The sequence below is a fragment of the Oryzias melastigma genome, linkage group LG10 (assembly GCF_002922805.2).
Source record: "Oryzias melastigma strain HK-1 linkage group LG10, ASM292280v2, whole genome shotgun sequence".
NCBI lineage: Eukaryota > Metazoa > Chordata > Actinopteri > Beloniformes > Adrianichthyidae > Oryzias > Oryzias melastigma.
Window position 1 is genome coordinate 4,653,869 of NC_050521.1, and position 18,477 is coordinate 4,672,345.

At 42.7% G+C, this 18,477-nt stretch overlaps 1 protein-coding gene across 2 annotated transcripts in view; it reads left to right on the top strand.

Moving 5' to 3' along the window:
• The window catches only part of LOC112138525 (protocadherin Fat 4), a 112,273-nt gene that overhangs the window by 87,604 nt on the left and 6,192 nt on the right, over positions 1-18,477 (top strand). Inside the window, exons 9-15 of one of the 2 annotated variants that reach the window (XM_024261076.2) lie at positions 148-4,497; positions 5,855-5,959; positions 7,568-7,875; positions 10,181-10,266; positions 10,551-10,730; positions 11,061-11,185; positions 11,783-12,000. In XM_024261076.2, the coding sequence (XP_024116844.1) occupies positions 148-4,497; positions 5,855-5,959; positions 7,568-7,875; positions 10,181-10,266; positions 10,551-10,730; positions 11,061-11,185; positions 11,783-12,000 (5,372 nt within the window). The remainder of the gene's footprint in view (positions 1-147; positions 4,498-5,854; positions 5,960-7,567; positions 7,876-10,180; positions 10,267-10,550; positions 10,731-11,060; positions 11,186-11,782; positions 12,001-18,477) is intronic. The other variant, XM_024261077.2, reaches the window with a different exon arrangement.

Here is an 18,477-nt window from a genome sequence, read left to right on the forward strand (position 1 = left end):
TGTGTATTTCTCCCAACCTGCTTCTGGTCACTTGAACTTTAACCCTTCGACTTTACTACCTCCAAGAAAATATTTCTCTGAACAATCATTATGAGGTGAAGTTATATAATTGTTCCACTAAAATCAAATTCCTTGATATTTCTTCAGGGTCCTTGGTCTTTGCTGTCACTGTCACTGATGAGGATGCTGGTTCCAATGCCCAGCTGCAGTATTCACTGATGGGGCGGAACGCTGAGAAATTCAAGATCGATCCAGTAAGAGGTGCCATCACTGCCAATGAAAGGCTGACTGGAAGTTCTGAGGTGACCCTAGCAGTTCGGGTGAAAGACGGAGGAACTAATCCTAAAACAGATTCAACCACCGTAACCGTACGCTTTGTTCCTGGAGGAAACTTCCCCATCATCAAGGTGAAGGAGCGACTTTTTTCTTTCCCTGAGAATCAGCCAAACAATCACGTGGTTACAACCGTTACTGGGTCATCTTTGAGGGGCGGACCTCTTTCCTTTTACATCGCTAGTGGCAACCTGGATAACGCCTTTCATATTGACCAGCTCTCAGGAGAATTGTTGATCAGACACCCTCTGGACTATGAGCAAATTCAGAAATACGTCCTGTGGATCGAGGCCCGAGATCAAGGCTTCCCGCCCTATTCCTCCTATGAGAAAGTGGAAATAACAGTCCTAGATGTGAACGACAATCAGCCAGTGTTTCATAAGGATCCCTTCAATGCGGAAATACTTGAGAACCTTCCACCTCAGCAGGTGCTGCTGGTCTCTGCGGTTGATCTGGACAAAGGATCCAATGGACAGCTGGAATATGCCATCATAGATGGTAACAAAGACAACAGTTTTAGCATTCATCGAGCTTCTGGTGAAATACGAACCAACAGACCTCTAGATCGGGAGAAGGTGGCACTGTATACTTTAAAAGTAAAGGCTACCGATCGAGGTTCTCCACCCAAAAGTGCATCTGTCAAGGTGCTGGTGAGGGTGTTGGATGTTAATGATAACGCTCCCAGGTTTTCCAAAATATTTAGTGCTACTGTGGCAGAGAACGCACCTGTGGGTTACACCGTCACCAGAGTCACCACCACAGATGAAGATGCTGGTTCAAATGCCATTAGCAGATACTCTCTTACAGATACTAGTCTTCCATTTAGCATTAATCCAAACACAGGAGACATAACAATTAATAGACCTCTGAACAGAGAAGAAACGGACCACTACATTGTCAGAGTGTCTGCACATGACTCTGGCTGGACGGTTAGCACAGATGTCACCATATTCATAACAGATGTTAATGACAATGTACCCAGATTTACCCGGCCCTCTTACTACTTGGAGTACCCTGAGCTGACAGAGATAGGCTCCCTGGTCACACAAGTTTCTGCTGCTGATCCTGACGAGGGTTTTAACGGCAAGATTTTCTATTTCATTCGATCCCAGTCAGACTATTTCAGAATCAATGCCAGCACAGGAGAGGTTTTTGTGAAACAGCAGTTGAAGTACCAGAACTCCACTGGTGCCAGTAGCTTGAATATCAATCGTCACAGCTTCATTGTGACAGCCTCTGACCGAGCGGTCAAGCCTTTGATAAGTGAGACCACAGTGATTGTAAACATTGTAGATAGCAACGATAACCCTCCCGTGTTCGAGTCAATGAGCTATTTCACTCCCGTCACTAAAAGTGTGAAGGTCGGCACCAGACTGATGAGAGTTGTAGCGCAGGACAAAAAAGACTTTGGCCTTAATTCTGAGATTGAGTACCTCATAACAGGTGGAAATAGCTCTATCAAATTTGTGCTAGATAAAGCAAGCGGATGGGTTACTGTTTCTTCTTCTCTGGTATCTGAAGTGAACAAAATTTTCCTCATGAACGTCACTGCAAAAGACAAAGGAAATCCCCCTTTGTCGGCTCACACAGCAGTGAGAATTGCCGTGACAGAAGAAAACCACCACACCCCAGAGTTCTCCCAAAGCCAAATTTCAGCCACTGTGCCTGAAAGCCTTGCTGTGGGAACAGCAATAAGGACTGTGTCTGCCAGAGACAAAGACAAAGGAATGAATGGCCTTATCACATATAATATTACTTCAGGCAACAGTAACGGTGTGTTTGTGCTTAGCAGTAAAACTGGAGTGCTTTCCTTAGCTCACCCCTTGGACTTTGAAGAGAAGCAACAGTATGAGCTTAGAGTTTCAGCCATAGATGGCGGTTGGATTGCAAAAACAAGCTACGTCTCTGTTACAATACAAGTGACTGATGTGAACGATAACCCTCCCATATTTGATCCAGACGAGTACTTCCCCACCGTGCAGGAAAATGTTCCCAGTGGCACGACGGTGGTCAGAATGAATGCCACTGATCGGGATTCAGGGCCAAACGCCGTCATGGCATATGTGATACAGTCATCAGACAGCGACCTCTTTGTAATTGACCCTAACACCGGCATCATCACCACCCAGGGATTTTTAGATTATGAAGCCAAGCAAGTCTACCATCTAACAGTAAAGGCCTTCAATGTTCCCGATGAAGACCGTTGTGGTTTTGCCAACGTCAACATTCAGCTAAAGGGAGCCAATGAATATGTTCCCCGCTTTGTCTCCAAACAGTACTACTTTGAAGTTTCTGAAGCTGCTCCAAAAGGCACTGTGGTTGGAGAGGTTTTTGCCAGCGATCGAGACCAGGGGGAGGATGGAGTGGTTTACTACCTTATTTTTGGAAAGAGCAGAAAGAAGGGCTTCAGCATCAACAAGAAAACCGGACAGATTTATGTCACAGGTACGCTTGACCGTGAGAAAGAAGAAAAGATTTCACTAAAGGTTTTAGCAAAAAATGCAGGAAGTATTCGTGGGGCAGATATTGATGAAGTGTTTGTGAATATTACTATCCTTGATGCCAACGATCCACCTGTTTTTACCCAAGATTTGTATGACGTCCAAGTTAGTGAAGGTCTATCCCCTGGTGATCTTGTCACTTTCGTGAAGGCGGATGACTCGGACTCCGTACCAAGCTGGAGCCGATTTTCTTACTTTATTGATCCTGAACTTCATAAAAACATGTTTACTATCAACCCCAAAACTGGCCAGGTGTCTGTAGCTGCAGGGCTGGACAGAGAAACCACGCCTGTGTATAATCTCACAGTCCTTGCTGTGGACACTGGTACACCTCCAGCCACAGGGATTGCTGTGGTTATTGTAAATCTGGAAGATGTCAATGACAATGGTCCAACCTTGACAACCACTTACGCAGAAGTAATGGAGAACCAGAGAGCTGGCACTCCAGTAGCAACCCTTACTGCTTCTGACCCAGATCTACCACCCAACCAAGGTCCGTTCTTGTACAGCCTAATGAACTCTGGCTCTGCCAACAACTTTTTCAGCCTCAGCTCCACTGGGGTGCTAGCCACCAGTCAGGAGATAGACAGAGAGCAGATTAGTGATTTCTACCTCCACGTTATGATCAAAGACTCTGGGGTGCCTCAAATGTCCTCTACAGGGACTGTTCATGTCAAAGTAAATGATCAGAATGACAACCCGTCAGAGCCACGCTCATTGGAAATTTTTGTACACTACTTTGGGAGCTTGTTTCCTGGAGGCTTTTTAGGAAGTGTCAAACCACAAGACCCTGACATTCAAGACAAGTTCCACTGCTCACTTTTCGCCCCATCGTCCAGCCTCTTCAGCATTCCCCCAGGAACATGTGACCTTAACTCGAAAGGCCGTACAACAGATGGAACCTTTGAACTGAACATTCACAGCAGCGATGGTGTCCATGGTTCGGTCAGTAACACAGCCACAGTCGTCTTCATGGGCTTCAACAATGCCACAGTGGACAACAGCATTCTCATCAAGCTCCGCTCTGAAGGAGTTAAAACCTTTCTTACCAACCACTACCTCAGCTTCTTACGTGTTGCCAACTCCCAGCTAGCAGGACTAGGGACAGGAGTGCTACTCTACGGAGCCTATGAGCTCAATAATCAGACCTTCCTAATGGCTGCCGTGAAAAGGGGCCATGGTCAGTATGTGAACCCCAGTGGTGTAGCCACATTCTTTCAGAGTATCAAAGACATTTTATACAGGCACAGTGGGGTCCAAATAGATGCAGTGGACCATGATCCATGCACAAGTAACCCATGCCAGAATGGAGGCAGCTGCAAGAGGCGCCTTAGTGTGGGAGCTGAAATGAAGACAGAAGAAAGTGTCCCTGTTATCCTCGTGTCCAACTTCCCTCTGGAGCCGTACGCCTGCAGTTGTAGGCCTGGATATGCAGGAGTTCACTGTGAGACAGACATCGATGAGTGCAAGCCCTTGCCTTGCCACAATGGTGGCACTTGCCACAATCTGGTGGGGGGATTCTCCTGCACCTGTCCCGAGGGTTTCACTGGGATGGCCTGTGAGAGGGACGTCAATGAATGCCTTTCCAATCCCTGTAAGAATGGGGCACTGTGCCAGAACTTCCCCGGCAGCTTCAACTGTGTCTGCAAATCCGGATTTAGAGGTAACATACACAAACACATACACACAACCATACCTACACACATGAGTAGCATTTTATTTTTGGTTTTCTGGTAAAGCCTTCAGCAGCCGCTCACATGCAGGCAGTAATGTACAGCAGTCGCACACAGTCTTGGGTCCAAGAGAAATATTTGCTTTGAACGTTTCCAAAGGTGTTACATTTGCAGCATTATGGCAAGGCTGTGAAAACAGTTGAGTTTTTTTTCTTCAAAGCTTAACGCGTATCCGCTTGTCACGCTTGTTTTGACAAAAAGGACAACTCACAGCTCGGTTTAGTCCAGAGTTGAGTCTGGGCTCCAGACAGAGTTCGTGAGGATCGCATTTCGTTGCACGTGCAGCAGTGACCACACACAGACTGCGCTCACAGATTTCTTAATCAAGCACTTCAGATTTGGCTCACTGTTTGACAAATGAGCAGCCTCACCAAATGTCCAATCAGGTATTTTCATTTGGGACTGTAATGAATGCACTGCATCATTGGCCACGGTAAAAGAGTGCATTTTAAGTGGAAAAAACTGCAGAGTAATTTGGATTCTGTGTAATGTCCAGGTTCTGACTGCAGCATCTGAAAGACATTTTCAAAGTGAGCTGTAGAAAGCAATTAGCCTCATTACTGTCCTTTTTTATTATGAGGATAAAAAATGGCCACAGATCTTTGGGTTTCACAAAGATGAATGATCCTCCAGCTCCAAATGCACTTATTGACTTACAGTAGTTTGTGCGCCCTCGGGTTGAACTCTGAACCTCTTCCTGTTTTCCCCGGCTGATTTTTGGCAGCACAATCCATCTCCATCAGTAAATTGTTGTAGGGATTTATAGCATCAAATATATTTTCAGAGTTCATTGTCAGGGTCTTGCTGTTGCACCATGTGTCACCTATCATTGATGCATGTTATTTTTACTGTCAGTGCCACATTCCTGACCACGATGCTTAACCTCTCCACTCATTACATCTGTCTGCATGTGTGGCAGCTGTTCACATACATTTCAGCTGTTTGCTTCTAAAAGAAAAACCCAAATGGGATTTGAGTTTGCAATCATTAGGAAGCCTGATTGTTCCTAGTGAGAAGTATTAAATGAGATCATTCACTTCATGAAGGATAAAATGATGTCATTTTGGAAAGTTTTGTTCATTGCAAAATATTGTTCTTCATATAAAAACATTGAACTAAAGCACATAATCTCACCTTTTGTAAATAGTGTCGCATACATCATGGTTGTATGGACATGTGAGGCGTGCTGTCAGACAGATGTTTTCTCTGTTGTGTTTCTCATGACAGTGATTCAGGATGTTCTGTGTTTGTCTGCCATCTTTCAACTGTGTTGTCCTGTGAATCCAGGAAAATCTTGTGACTCCATCGTCAACCACTGTGAATGTAACCCTTGTTTTAATGGCGGTTCCTGTCGAAATCGAGTCGACGGATATTATTGCCACTGTCCATTTGGTAAGTAATAAATGGGAGGAGCCTACAGCTTTAAAGAAGCATATTCACTTTAATCCATAAGAAACAAAAACAATTATTCCTTAAAATGAAAACCAAAGTAGGGCTAATAGTACTCGACTAATCACCATTTTTTTCCCAATTAGTCGACTACTCATGCGTAAACTGGATGTAAAACTATGGGGTCAAGTCAGGATCAGCTTAAAGTGAACGAAAAAACAGATTGAAAACTTGAAAAAAAAGATATTGTAACTGAAAAACTGAAAGTTTGAAAAAAGAAAAAAAAATTACATTTGAAGAAAAAAATGAAAATTGGAAAAAAAAACTTGAAAACTTGAAATTAAAAAAACTATGAATTGAAAAATTACTGATTGAAAACAAATTATCCATTAGTAACAGCTGATGTTTTGAATTTTAAAAAATAAAATTTTGAATCTTCACTTTCAGTCCTCAGTTTTCAGTTTCAATTCTTCTTACGAGTCCTCACTGCTCAGCTGAGCCTAATTTTACATGGGGGCGGGGCTTTAAATTTCATTGAAACTGAAAACTGAGGACTGGAAGTGAAGATAAAAAAAAAAGAAAATTCAAAACAGCTCAGTCATTTTTTTGATTTATTGTTTTTTTTTTATTTTATGTTTTCACAATTTTTTTCAAACTTTCATTTTTTTTTCAAATTTTCAAATCATTTTTTTTTTCAAATATTCAATTCTTTTTTTCGGGTTTCAAATTTTTTTTTTTTTCAGTTCCAATATCTATTTTTCAACTTTACAATCTGTTCTTTCATTCACTTTAAGCTGATCCTGATTTGACCCCATATAAAACACACATCTTATCCATCATTAGCTTCAAATTTTAAGTGTTTTTATGCTAACTAAAAATAAATGTGTTGCAGAAAAACTTCTAAATATTTTTTTTCTGATGGGGTAGAAATGCACAGAAAAACATTTAGCTAATAAGTCTCCTCTCTGCGCTAATGTCAGCTTAGCTTCCATAGACGAAGATCCCTCTTCTGCGTCATACTCTGTCACATCGTGTGTCCTCTTCAACGTGTTGTCCTGCCATGGAACACAAGTTCTGCTTTATTGGACAGTTTTGTCTTTTATTTTCATTTTTTTAATGTTCCCCACTTTCAATCTCCGTTGGTGTGTTGTTATGGTACCCAAGTTTTCCCAGAACTTCCTGTGACATCACCACCGACCCAGATTAGTACGTCAAAGAGAATGGCAGACTCGGCATTAAAAACTGTGAACTGTATTTTTGAGATAAAAAAAGACTAATCAACTATGAAATTAGTCATCATTTAATCCACTAATTGTGGCAGCCCTAAAACCAAGCAGACCACATAGCACATGTTAAAAATCTACACCATCAATTTACAGAGAGAAAGAATAACTTGCTCTCAGATTTTCATAAATGTCAACATTTGTTTAATTTGTTTCCATTTTTTGCGATTTCTTTTTTGCCAAAGAAGATTTTTAGCCAGAAATCAAAAGCTTTTGGAACAAATCCATCTGAGAAGGGCCGTCAGAGTAGAACTTAGAGTATCAGTCTGTGTTTGTAAAAGCGTTCTCCACAGCAGAGCCTTCATTGACTCTGTGGTCTCTCCTTCAGGGGTTTTCGGCAAACACTGTGAACTGAACAGCTATGGTTTTGAGGAGCTCTCATACATGGAGTTCCCGTCGCTGGATCCCAACAACAACTACATATACATCAAGTTTGCAACCTTGAAGAGTAACGCGTTGCTCATGTACAACCACGATAACCAAACTGGAGACAAAGCCGAGTTTTTGGCTTTGGAGATCTTTGAAGGACAGATGCGATTCTCCTTCAACTTGGGCAGTGGAACCTACAAACTGATGACCACCATCAAGGTTTCAGACGGACAGTTCCACACCGTCATCGCCAGGAGGGCTGGCATGGTAAGTTTGGAGGAGTTAGTGACTATTACAATGATTTAGTTGTGTCCCTTTGGTTGGGTAGATCTTGACTTGGGCTTTCTAAGAAGTTTACCTTCTTCTTGCCTCATGTCTGAAGTACATGGAAGACAAGGAAGGTTGGAAAAAACAGGACAAAAATGGTCCACTTAGCATGTCACAGAAAGCCATCTGATCGTAGATTCTTTCACCCCCTCTTCTCGTGGGTGGAAGGGGGCCACCGACGCACCCGTCAGCTAAGCCTCTCCAGAAGATCAGTGGAATCCTTCTGTCCGTTGCTTGGTAAAGTCCTCAGCTCCCACATACTTGGCGATGTCTCCAACAGTCGGCTGTTTATAGCCAGAAGTTCGCAGTTGTTTCTCTTGACTCAGAAACCATGTTTTGGGTAAAGCATTAAGTCTGGCTTCACATTTAACTGCAAAATCCCCCACAGTGAAAGTCTGAGGTCCAGCTGAGAGCTCCCCCTGGGGCATTTCTCAACCCGCTTTGGGTTTTCCGGGTCATCCAGAGAAGACCGAAGGTCTTCCAGAAGAGGTGTAAATCTGTTGTGGAATTGTGTGTGTGAGGAAATGCTGTTAATTTTCCTTTTTTCCAGTTGTCTTCTGTGTGTGTGCATGTTCGAGGATGATGAGGCTCTCTCCCAGAATGGTAAAGCTGCCAGTATCATCTAAGATTTCAGGCCGGGGCTCCGGTCAGTCCTTGACCCCCCCATTCCCCAGGGATGTGATTTATTCTTTGGCTTTGCTCCATGACCATTCCATAGTGGAAAATACTCACAGATTTATTGTGAGGCAGGACCCCCCCCCCCGTCTGGAGCCTCATCAGAGTGCTCATGTTTACTGTTTCCATGGTTTGGTGGTATCATTCTGCACAGTCTGATAACACTGCAGCTGATAAATCTGTTTCCAGAGCTGCAAACCTCTGCACGAGTATTCTGGAAAGAAATGTGCAGCTTCAAAAGCTTAAGAGCAGGTTTGACAAAAATCTGAAGTTCAGCTAATTAAACTTTGATCTTTGGCAAAAAAACGTAGAGAGTATGAAGGCAGAGTATCTGAACTGAACACGCCAACATGTGCGTGCGTGTGTTATGGTTCAGAAGGGTCATACCGTCCTGGGGGACCTGGACCGTTGTGGTTCTGGTTGACTTGAGCCCCAGCTGAGGTGGAACGTGCTTGTCAGGACCTTTCAACGCTTTCACACACTTTTCCGGACGGTTTCCTTCTCAGAACATTTGTCTGCTCCCTGCAGCATCGCTCCTCCGGTGAACACGGAGAAAGAAGAAGAAACGGTTTCCCCGATTAAAAAACAACATTAACGTTAAATAATAACATTACAACTGATAATAAAGTCTGCGTATAAAACCTTCTCCATATAATTAGATCCTCTAAAGCATTGGTCCCCAAACTACGGCCCGCGGGCCGGATCAGGCCCACCTCCACATTTGGCACGGCCCCCCACACACTATCAGAGACGCACATAAATACAGTTAATATATATATATATATATATATATATATATATATGAATCTGGAAAGTGTTTTGTCAGTTACTAAGGATTTTTAAGCTGTTCTTGAGCTTAGCAAATATTTCAGCTTCATGCTAGCTGTTTTGGCTAATTTAAGATTTTTACCATTTGTAGGCTACTTTGGAGCCTAGCTAATATTTTACATTTATACTTGCTTTTTGGCTACATTGCAGCTTTTACCAGTTTTTTTTTTTTTTTTGGCTACTTTGGCATTTGGCTAATATCTCAGCTACATGCTAGCTCTTTTGGATAATTTTGGCATTTTCTTCTTTTTTTAGGGTATTTTGGAGTTTTTTCCCCTTAGACTAGCCTTTTGGCTAAGTTAGACATTTTAACTGTTTTTTGGCTACTTTTTTGCATTTAGCTAATATTTCAGCTACATGCTAGCTGTTTTGGCTAATTTATGTATTTTTTTCAGTTTTTTGGAATACTCTGGCATTTCGCGAATATTATAGCTAGCTATCAGCTTCAGCTTTTTCAACTATTAGCTTAACCGTTTTCAGCTATCAATTTAAACATCTTTAAGATTGAAAAAAGCGTAAATTAGCCTAAATAGCTAGCATGTACCTGAAATAGCTAAACTCAGAAATAGCCTTAAAATCCTTAGTAACTGGCAAAACACCAGCAAAACAAATGTGGAGACGGGCCTGATCCGGCCCGCGGGACCCCTGTGCTAAGATGCTTATTTTCTGATAAAACCATTGGTTTTGTTTGCTGATTGAAGAGGTCACATGACGTAAACGTGTGTTTGTGTGTTCTCTGCAGGCTGCGTCTCTGACGGTGGACCTGTGTGGCGATGACCAGGAACCCGGTTACTGCGCTGTGAGCAACGTGGCGGTTCACACTGACTGGTGAGAAAATCAAATGTGACTTTGAGCAGTTAACAAAAGACACAAAACATAATACCTCTCATCTAATTCACTCCTTAGTCCCCAACATTCCAGTATAGAAGACGGAGGAGAAAGAAACACAAACAGTAGAACACAAATCAGTCAGCGAGGCAGGACAAACCCTCTCTGCTCCTCACTCACAGACACAGTGGCTGGACCCTCTACATGTCTTGTGTTGTCAGCATGTTTGCATGAAACAGTGTTTGTGTGTTCAAGTGCGCTCAGATGTGTTTGTGCTCCTGCAGGATCCTCGACGTCCAGCCCAACAGGCTTTCGGTCGGAGGCGTCGGCTCCATTGAGCCGCTGCTTCATCGGCGCGGACAGGTCGGCACCCACGACTTTGTGGGCTGCATCATGGAGCTGGCGGTGAACGGCCGGCCGCTGGAGCCCAGTCAGGCGCTGGCTTCCCGTGGCATCACTGAAAGGTTTGCAGCCAACCCCCCTCCCTCTCCAACCTCCTTGACTCTCTCTGTGGGAGACCTGAAGCTGTCCTGGGAGGGACTTTTTTAAACACAGATAGTGGATTTTGATGGGAAAAGCAGTCAGTGAATCCCAGAGAATTTCTTCCTTTCTGTTTCTTTGTGAAAAGTGAAGCAAAAGCAGATCTTTTAAGATGCTAATGTTGGAGGCTTCTGTGTAGGTTTTTGTTTATCGCCCTGGGAGAGGAACCGCAGCTCTGCTCATCATTCGGAGTTTCTCTTTGAGCTGCAGACTGCTGTGCTCTGACTGTCAGTTTTGGACCTTTGTGTCTGCAGATGTCCGAGACTGGAAGGAGCCTGCACAGGCAGCCCCTGCAGACACGGAGGCACCTGCGTGGACCGCTGGTCCTGGCAGCAGTGTCAGTGCACGGAAGGCTTCACCGGCAGCTTCTGTGAGAAATGTGAGTGTCTGCCTTTTTTACTGATTCTGCGGGAAAACTCTGATAAATATTTATCATTGATCCTCACGAGTCACCAAACTGTGAAGCTCAGAATGAGGCGCGTTTGTGCCTGACAGCTTTATTTCAAAAGCTCCTTATTTCATAAATCCTCAGGGTTGACTTCATTTGACTTAAAATAGATAAGCAGCAGCTTCTACTTGCTGAGACTCTACACCAGCGCAGATCTAAAAACAACATTAATAAATGAGGCTTTCATTAAAACAAACAAACATCTGCTCCTGAAATCTGAGAATTATGTGCTATTCAGAAAAAAGAAAGATCCAAACAATCCTCAGGTTTGCTTTGTGAAATAACAGAGCAAAGATTCATAAATGTGCCAACACGTCTGGACTGAAGGTTTTCTTCTGGGGCAGTATATGTACACACAGCATTATTACAATGATGTCAGATTCTGTCACACATCACTGTGATAGGAACAAAAAGCTGTCAGATTTCTGTGTCCTGGTGGCTTTCTGGGTTTGGGTTTTGTTTAACTGCTGTGTTGTTAGAATTGAAGTGGAGGCAAAGATTTTGAAATCATTTCTTCCTCTGATCCAGACATGTCTGCAGACACCGCCTTGACTCTGGACGGTACCGGTCGCCTGGATTATTCACTGAAGCAGGGCCCCAAACGTGACGCCCTGCTGAGGCAGACGCACAGAGGCGTGGCCACAGACGGCTCCCGGCCCAGCAGCTTGGAGGTCAAATTCAGAACCCGCAGCAAAAGTGGCGTTGTGCTGCACGTGCGCGAGAACAGCAACTACACTACTGTGAAGGTGAGTGCTTCAGGCGTCTGCCATGGTTTGGAGCAGGGGTGTCAAACTCAATCGCACAAGGGGCCAAAATCCAAAACACAACTTAGGTCGCGGGCCGAACAGGATAAACATTTACTGAACACTCTAAAAATACATTTTTAAAACTTTAAAACTGTAACTTTACATAATTATGAACTAGATATATAGCATTACCTGTGATAATGCTAGTGTGAATGCTGTAAGATGAATTTGGCCGCTGAAGATGCTGAAAGAAGCCTGAAAAACAAAAAATAAAACCAACTTGGTTTAACCAAAACAGCTAGCATGCAGCTGAAAAAATAGCTAAACTCCAAAACAGCTTAAAAAACAAAAAACCTAGATTTGCCAAAGCAGCTGTGTGGCTGAAATATTAGCTAAACTCCAAAATAGCCTGCAAAAATCTAAGTAAATGCCAAAATAGTCCAAAAAGCTAGCATAGTGCCAATTTTGAAAACTGTAACTTTTTGACATAATTATGAACTAGATATATAGCATTACCTGTGATAATGCTAGTGTGAATGCTGTAAGATGAATTTGTATGCTGAACATAGTAGTTGAAATCACTGAAGTTAATAGATGAAAATGCTGAAGCTGATAGCCACTTAAAATATTAGCTAAATCCCAAATTAGGCGAAAAACGAAAAACTTAGGTTAGCCAAAACAGCTAGCATGTAGTTGAAAAAAATTGCTAAGCTTCAAAATAACTAGAAAAACTGAAAAAAGCCTAAATTAGCCAAAACAGCTAGCATATAGCTGGAATATTAGCTAAACTCCAAATTATCATAAAAAATCTTAGTAAATGCCAAAATAGTCCAAAAAGCTAGAAGAATGACAATTTTTGAAACTGTAACTTCTTAACATAATTCTGAATAATAAAAAGGCAGGAATATTATTCCAGAATAAATCAACTTAAACCTTAAATAACTCCATAAATAACTCCATAAAATAAGCGCAAGATAACATCGGACTAATAATAACAATAAAATGATCTGGAGGGCCGGATATATTTAGGCTGGTTCCAGCCCTCGGGCCTTGACTTTGACACGTGGTTCAGAGAGAAAGACTCAAAAAGGAAGAGCTTCTGGATTATGTGAAATTCTGGATAAAGTTTTCCATCTACTATATCTCTTTCAGGGTTACGGGGTTGCCAGAAATACTGCCCCCCTTTTTTGTTTTGGCATTTTTCAAATCTGGGTTGAGAATGGAATCAGCCTCCAATGCCCTGGTTGGTGACCCTTCAAGGACCCCTCCGTGTCACTTTTTGATGCCGGGTGTCCCCAACTGGTTGTTTTTTGACATGCTGACTGTGCCTAAGATCGAGGGTCCATATGCGGACTGGTCCTTGGCTGGTACCCTAACCCGACACTGGACGGGGTACCAGATGCAGTTTCGGACACGAACTGGGCCCGTGTCCTGAGGACCTGTCCACATGCGGTTCCGCATCTGGTACTGCATACCAAGGGCTGTGGATCCTTGATTTTCTGAACAGACAACACGTCAAAAGCGACGGGACGGCCAAAGTGTCAAAAAGTGGCATGGAGTCATTCTTCACCAAACATCGATGTGAGATAACTGGGGAAAGAGAATGTGTTGCTGAGGCTCTTGTTTGGACTGTGGGAGGAAGCCAGAGTGTCCAGAGAAAACCCACATAACCATGAATTAAGTTGTATTCTGAATTACGCAATATTCTGACTGATATCCTTTTTAGGATAAGTACATGTCTGGATAAGATTATATCCTGGATAATGTTAAATTCTGAAGAAAGATTTTACATGAGCCACAGATCGAGTCTTCAGCCAGATTTTGATCTGAAGAACATTAATGAAGTTAGGCCCACTCTTTCAGTATAACGAGTTATCATCCAATCCCCGGACGCGTCCATGTCCTGTCCGTGTAAAGCACAGAGATGTGTGTGGCCTTGGTGCCACAGACTCCAGATGTGATCAGTGATTGCAGCTGTCTGAATCTGCTGCTGTCAGCATGCAGCAGGAGTGTCACATTCAATCACATAAAGGGCCAAAATCCAAAACACACCTTAGGTCATGGCCCGGACAGGATAAACATTTATTAAACACTCTAAAACAAAATTTTTAAAATTTAAAACTAACTTTTCTACATGATTCTGAATAATAAAAAGGCAAGAGTATTATTACAGAATACATCAACTTAAACATTAAATAACTTTAACTATTTTACTTTCCATAAAAATATATGTTATCAAAATTATTCAAGTTCAAAATGAGCGCAAGATAACATCGGGTCATGAATAACAATAAAATAAAATGATCTGATACAAAATTATGCCACAAAAAATGGATGGATGGATGGATGGATGGATGGATGTAAAGATGGATGGAGGGATGGATGGATGGATGGATGGATGGATGGATGGATGTAAAGATGGATGGATGGATGGATGGAAGTAAAGATGGATGGAGGGATGGATGTGTAACGAAGAGGCTGAGGCGTTGAGATCCATATACAACCACTTTAATTGGCAGAAGATCCGACAGGGGCAAAACACAAGGCGAGGTCAAAATCCAGGCAAAAGGTCAGACGAGGAGCGAGGCAGGGAGTCAGGAGACAGGCAGAGGTCAAAACACAAGCGGGCCAAGAGGAATAAACTGCTCAGAGTTGAATGTTAAACAAATACAATACTTCACAATGAAGTGAGTCCAAGGGGTGACTAAATACACAGACATAATGAGCATGATGAGAACCAGCTGGTGATGATGGCAGGCAGGAGACAGGTGAGGAGATGGCTGGTTAAAACTCAGGTGAGGGGTCCCTCTGGTGGTTGGATGTGGAACTGGGTGATGGATCCCTGACAGGATGGATGGATGGATGGATGGATAGATGGATGGATGTAAAGATGGATGGATGGATGGATGGATGTAAAGATGGATGGATGGATGGATGTAAAGATGGATGGATGTAAAAGATGGATGGATGGATGGATGTAAAGATGGATGGATGGATGGAAGTAAAGATGGATGGATGGATGGAAGTAAAGATGGATGGATGGAAAGATGGATGGATGGATGGAAGTAAAGATGGATGGATGGATGGATGTAAAGATGGATGGATGGATGGAAAGATGGATGGATGGATGGAAAGATGGATGTAAAGATGGATGGATGGATGGATGTATGGATGGATGGATGGAAAGATGGATGGATGGATGGATGGAAAGATGGATGGATGGATGGATGGAAAGATGGATGGATGGAAAGATGGATGGATGGATGTAAAGATGGATGGATGGAAAGATGGATGGATGGATGGATGGAAAGATGGATGGATGGAAAGATGGATGGATGGATGTAAAGATGGATGGATGGAAAGATGGATGGATGGATGGATGGAAAGATGGATGGATGGAAAGATGGATGGATGGATGTAAAGATGGATGGATGGAAAGATGGATGGATGGATGGATGGAAAGATGGATGGATGGAAAGATGGATGGATGGATGTAAAGATGGATGGATGGAAAGATGGATGGATGGATGGATGGAAAGATGGATGGATGGAAAGATGGATGGATGGATGTAAAGATGGATGGATGGAAAGATGGATGGATGGATGGATGGAAAGATGGATGGATGGAAAGATGGATGGATGGATGTAAAGATGGATGGATGGAAAGATGGATGGATGGATGGATGGAAAGATGGATGGATGGAAAGATGGATGGATGGATGTAAAGATGGATGGATGGAAAGATGGATGGATGGATGGATGGAAAGATGGATGGATGGAAAGATGGATGGATGGATGTAAAGATGGATGGATGGAAAGATGGATGGATGGATGGATGTAAAGATGGATGGATGGATGAAAAGATGGATGGATGGACGGATGGATGTAAAGATGGATGGGTGTAAAGACTGATGGATTGTTGGATGGATGGATGTAAAGATGGACGGATGGACGGATGGATGTAAAGATGGATGTAAAGATGGATGGATGGATGTAAAGATGGATGAAAAGATGGATGGATGGACGGATGGATGTAAAGATGGATGGGTGTAAAAATGGATGGATGGATTGATGGATGGATGAATGGGTGGATGAATGGAGAGATGTAAAGATGGATGGATGGATGGATGGATGAATGGTTTTACTTTGGTTGACTTCCAGCCTGTTTTCAGTCATTCTTTGGGGAAGTGTCAGAACGGTTCTGAAACTGTAGGAAGCATCACACCATTCTTGATCTTGGCAGATTTATTTGTGCTTTTTAGTGTAGCCGTTCCACAACGGAGTGTTTTCGGTTTAATTCTTGCATCTTGGATCAGAAAGTTTGTGGTCCAATCAGCTGTTTATGAGACACCATGACATCACACCCTCAGCATCTCCTGCAGCCTTTAGTCAAGGGTGCCAAAATCCAGGCCTCGAGGGCCGGTTCCAAACCAACCTGCCATTGACGCTGCTTTTTGGCTAAGATCACCTGATACAGATAGTTGGTTTACTGCAGGTTTACTGCTGTAATTCTAGCAGCTTCCTCCAGATGAGATGGAGCTGACGTGGATCACCATCAAACTTCCAGCACGGCTGCCTGGTGATGCGGCACTTTTACTCCACAGCTTGTTTATTGTGATCAAAAAGTGTTTTAAGTGTGCATGTTCCTGTCCTCGTGCACGCCAGTCATCACGACATACTTTAAACTGCAGGAAAACTCTTTCTCAGGCCCCACCCCTCCTTAGCCCCCGAGCCCTCTTCCTCTGACTGATGCTGGGCAGCTACCCAAAGAGGCCCGAGCTCTCATTCATCCTCTTCAATTTTCCTGTCAGACACCCCCCTCCCCCTCCTCCTTTTCACTCCAGCGAAGCCGTCCCGCTGCAGCATCAGCCTTCCTCCCAGGATTCTGTTTTCTGGCTCTGAGCAGCTTCTGGTCCTCATCAAATCATCATCCCAGTTTCTTAAAGGGTGTAAAAAGTCTGACAGGAGCAATGCAGAAATGCTATACATGTACACATGTTGGAGGAACTAGATAAACTGGAGAAAGAAAGCAGGATGTGGTACCGATAAAGCTATAATTGTTTTTCCAGCCTTGGAGTGCTCTGTCTTCTTTGGCCGTGGACTCTCTCTGCTTTTCCAATTTAAAGCATCCGGAAGCAGCTTCTCGTTGCTCTGGAGTCTTTAAAAAGGTTAGGAACAAGATTAGTTTTCCATCAAAAAGCGAGACTATGACATTACCATACGCACAGAAAGAAGGAGCCTCATTACATTTTTTTAAAGAAACTTTCTGCTTTGTGTTCTTTAAAAATCCTTGAGTCTGTGGAAGGTTGTATGAGAGGTTTCTGATCATCACGCTGCACTCAACTGCTAAAGTCTGATTTTTAGCATCACAATTTCTAGCAGAATAGTTTCTGTCATGAAAGCAGCTTGATACAAAAGTCCTCAACAAACTTAAATCAATTCAGAAAGTTCACTTAAAACAAAAGGAATCAAACACACTGCCTGTTTTATTTGCATTTTTCAGTGCAGACGTTCTCGATGTTGTCCACATTCTGGATTCAACTTTTGAAATTCCACTTTTGTAGTTTTTCTGTTCTCCTGCAGACGGCGACATGCTTAGAGTCACTGCATGGAAAACTGGCCCTGCTGCTGAAACAAAGACATGGCACGCAGCCAGAGGAGGCGGAGTCAGCATGGAAACGTGTTGCCAGACAGATTATGCTGCTCTCCTGGCATTCACCAATAAATATGTCAGCATTTAATCACAACCACCGACAAAATGTTTTATGGACAGAAGAAAGACTTTTTGTTAGAAAACAGAAATGGGCAGCTGCTGTTTCTGCACCTGGCATCATCTCAGAGTCTGCTGTTTCTCCTAGCACAACTCCACCTCCAACCAAAAGATGGAAGAGGCTTCATGCACGTCACTTTACAGCAGGGGTCCCCAAACTTTTTCCAGTCAGGGCCACATCACTGTTTTCTTCTCTGATGGGGGGCCGGGTCGGTTTGTAGGCTAACAGAAAAAGAGTAGCAATCACAGCCTAAACATAAACATTTAAGGTTTTCCAGAAAGCCACACATAGCTGAATTATAAATGATTTACTTCCTTTAATCTTCAAAGAAAAAAATTATACTAAAACATATAAAACAAAACTTGATATATAGCATTACCTGTGATAATGTTAGTGTGAATGCTGAAATTGATCATTAAAAAAAAAACTGAAGCTAACAGCTGAAAACTCTGAAGCTGATAGCTAGCTAATATATTAATGAAATGCCAAATTATTCAAAAAAACTGAAAAAAATCTAAATTAGCCAAAACAACTGACATGAAGCTGAATTATTAGCTAAATGCCAAATTAGCCACAAAAAAATGGTAAAATGTTTAATTTAGTCAAATGAGCTACCAAAAAGATAAAATATTAGCTACGCTCCAGCCTAAAAATAAAACTGAAAAAAATCCTATACTAGCCAAAACAGCTAACATGTAGCTAAATT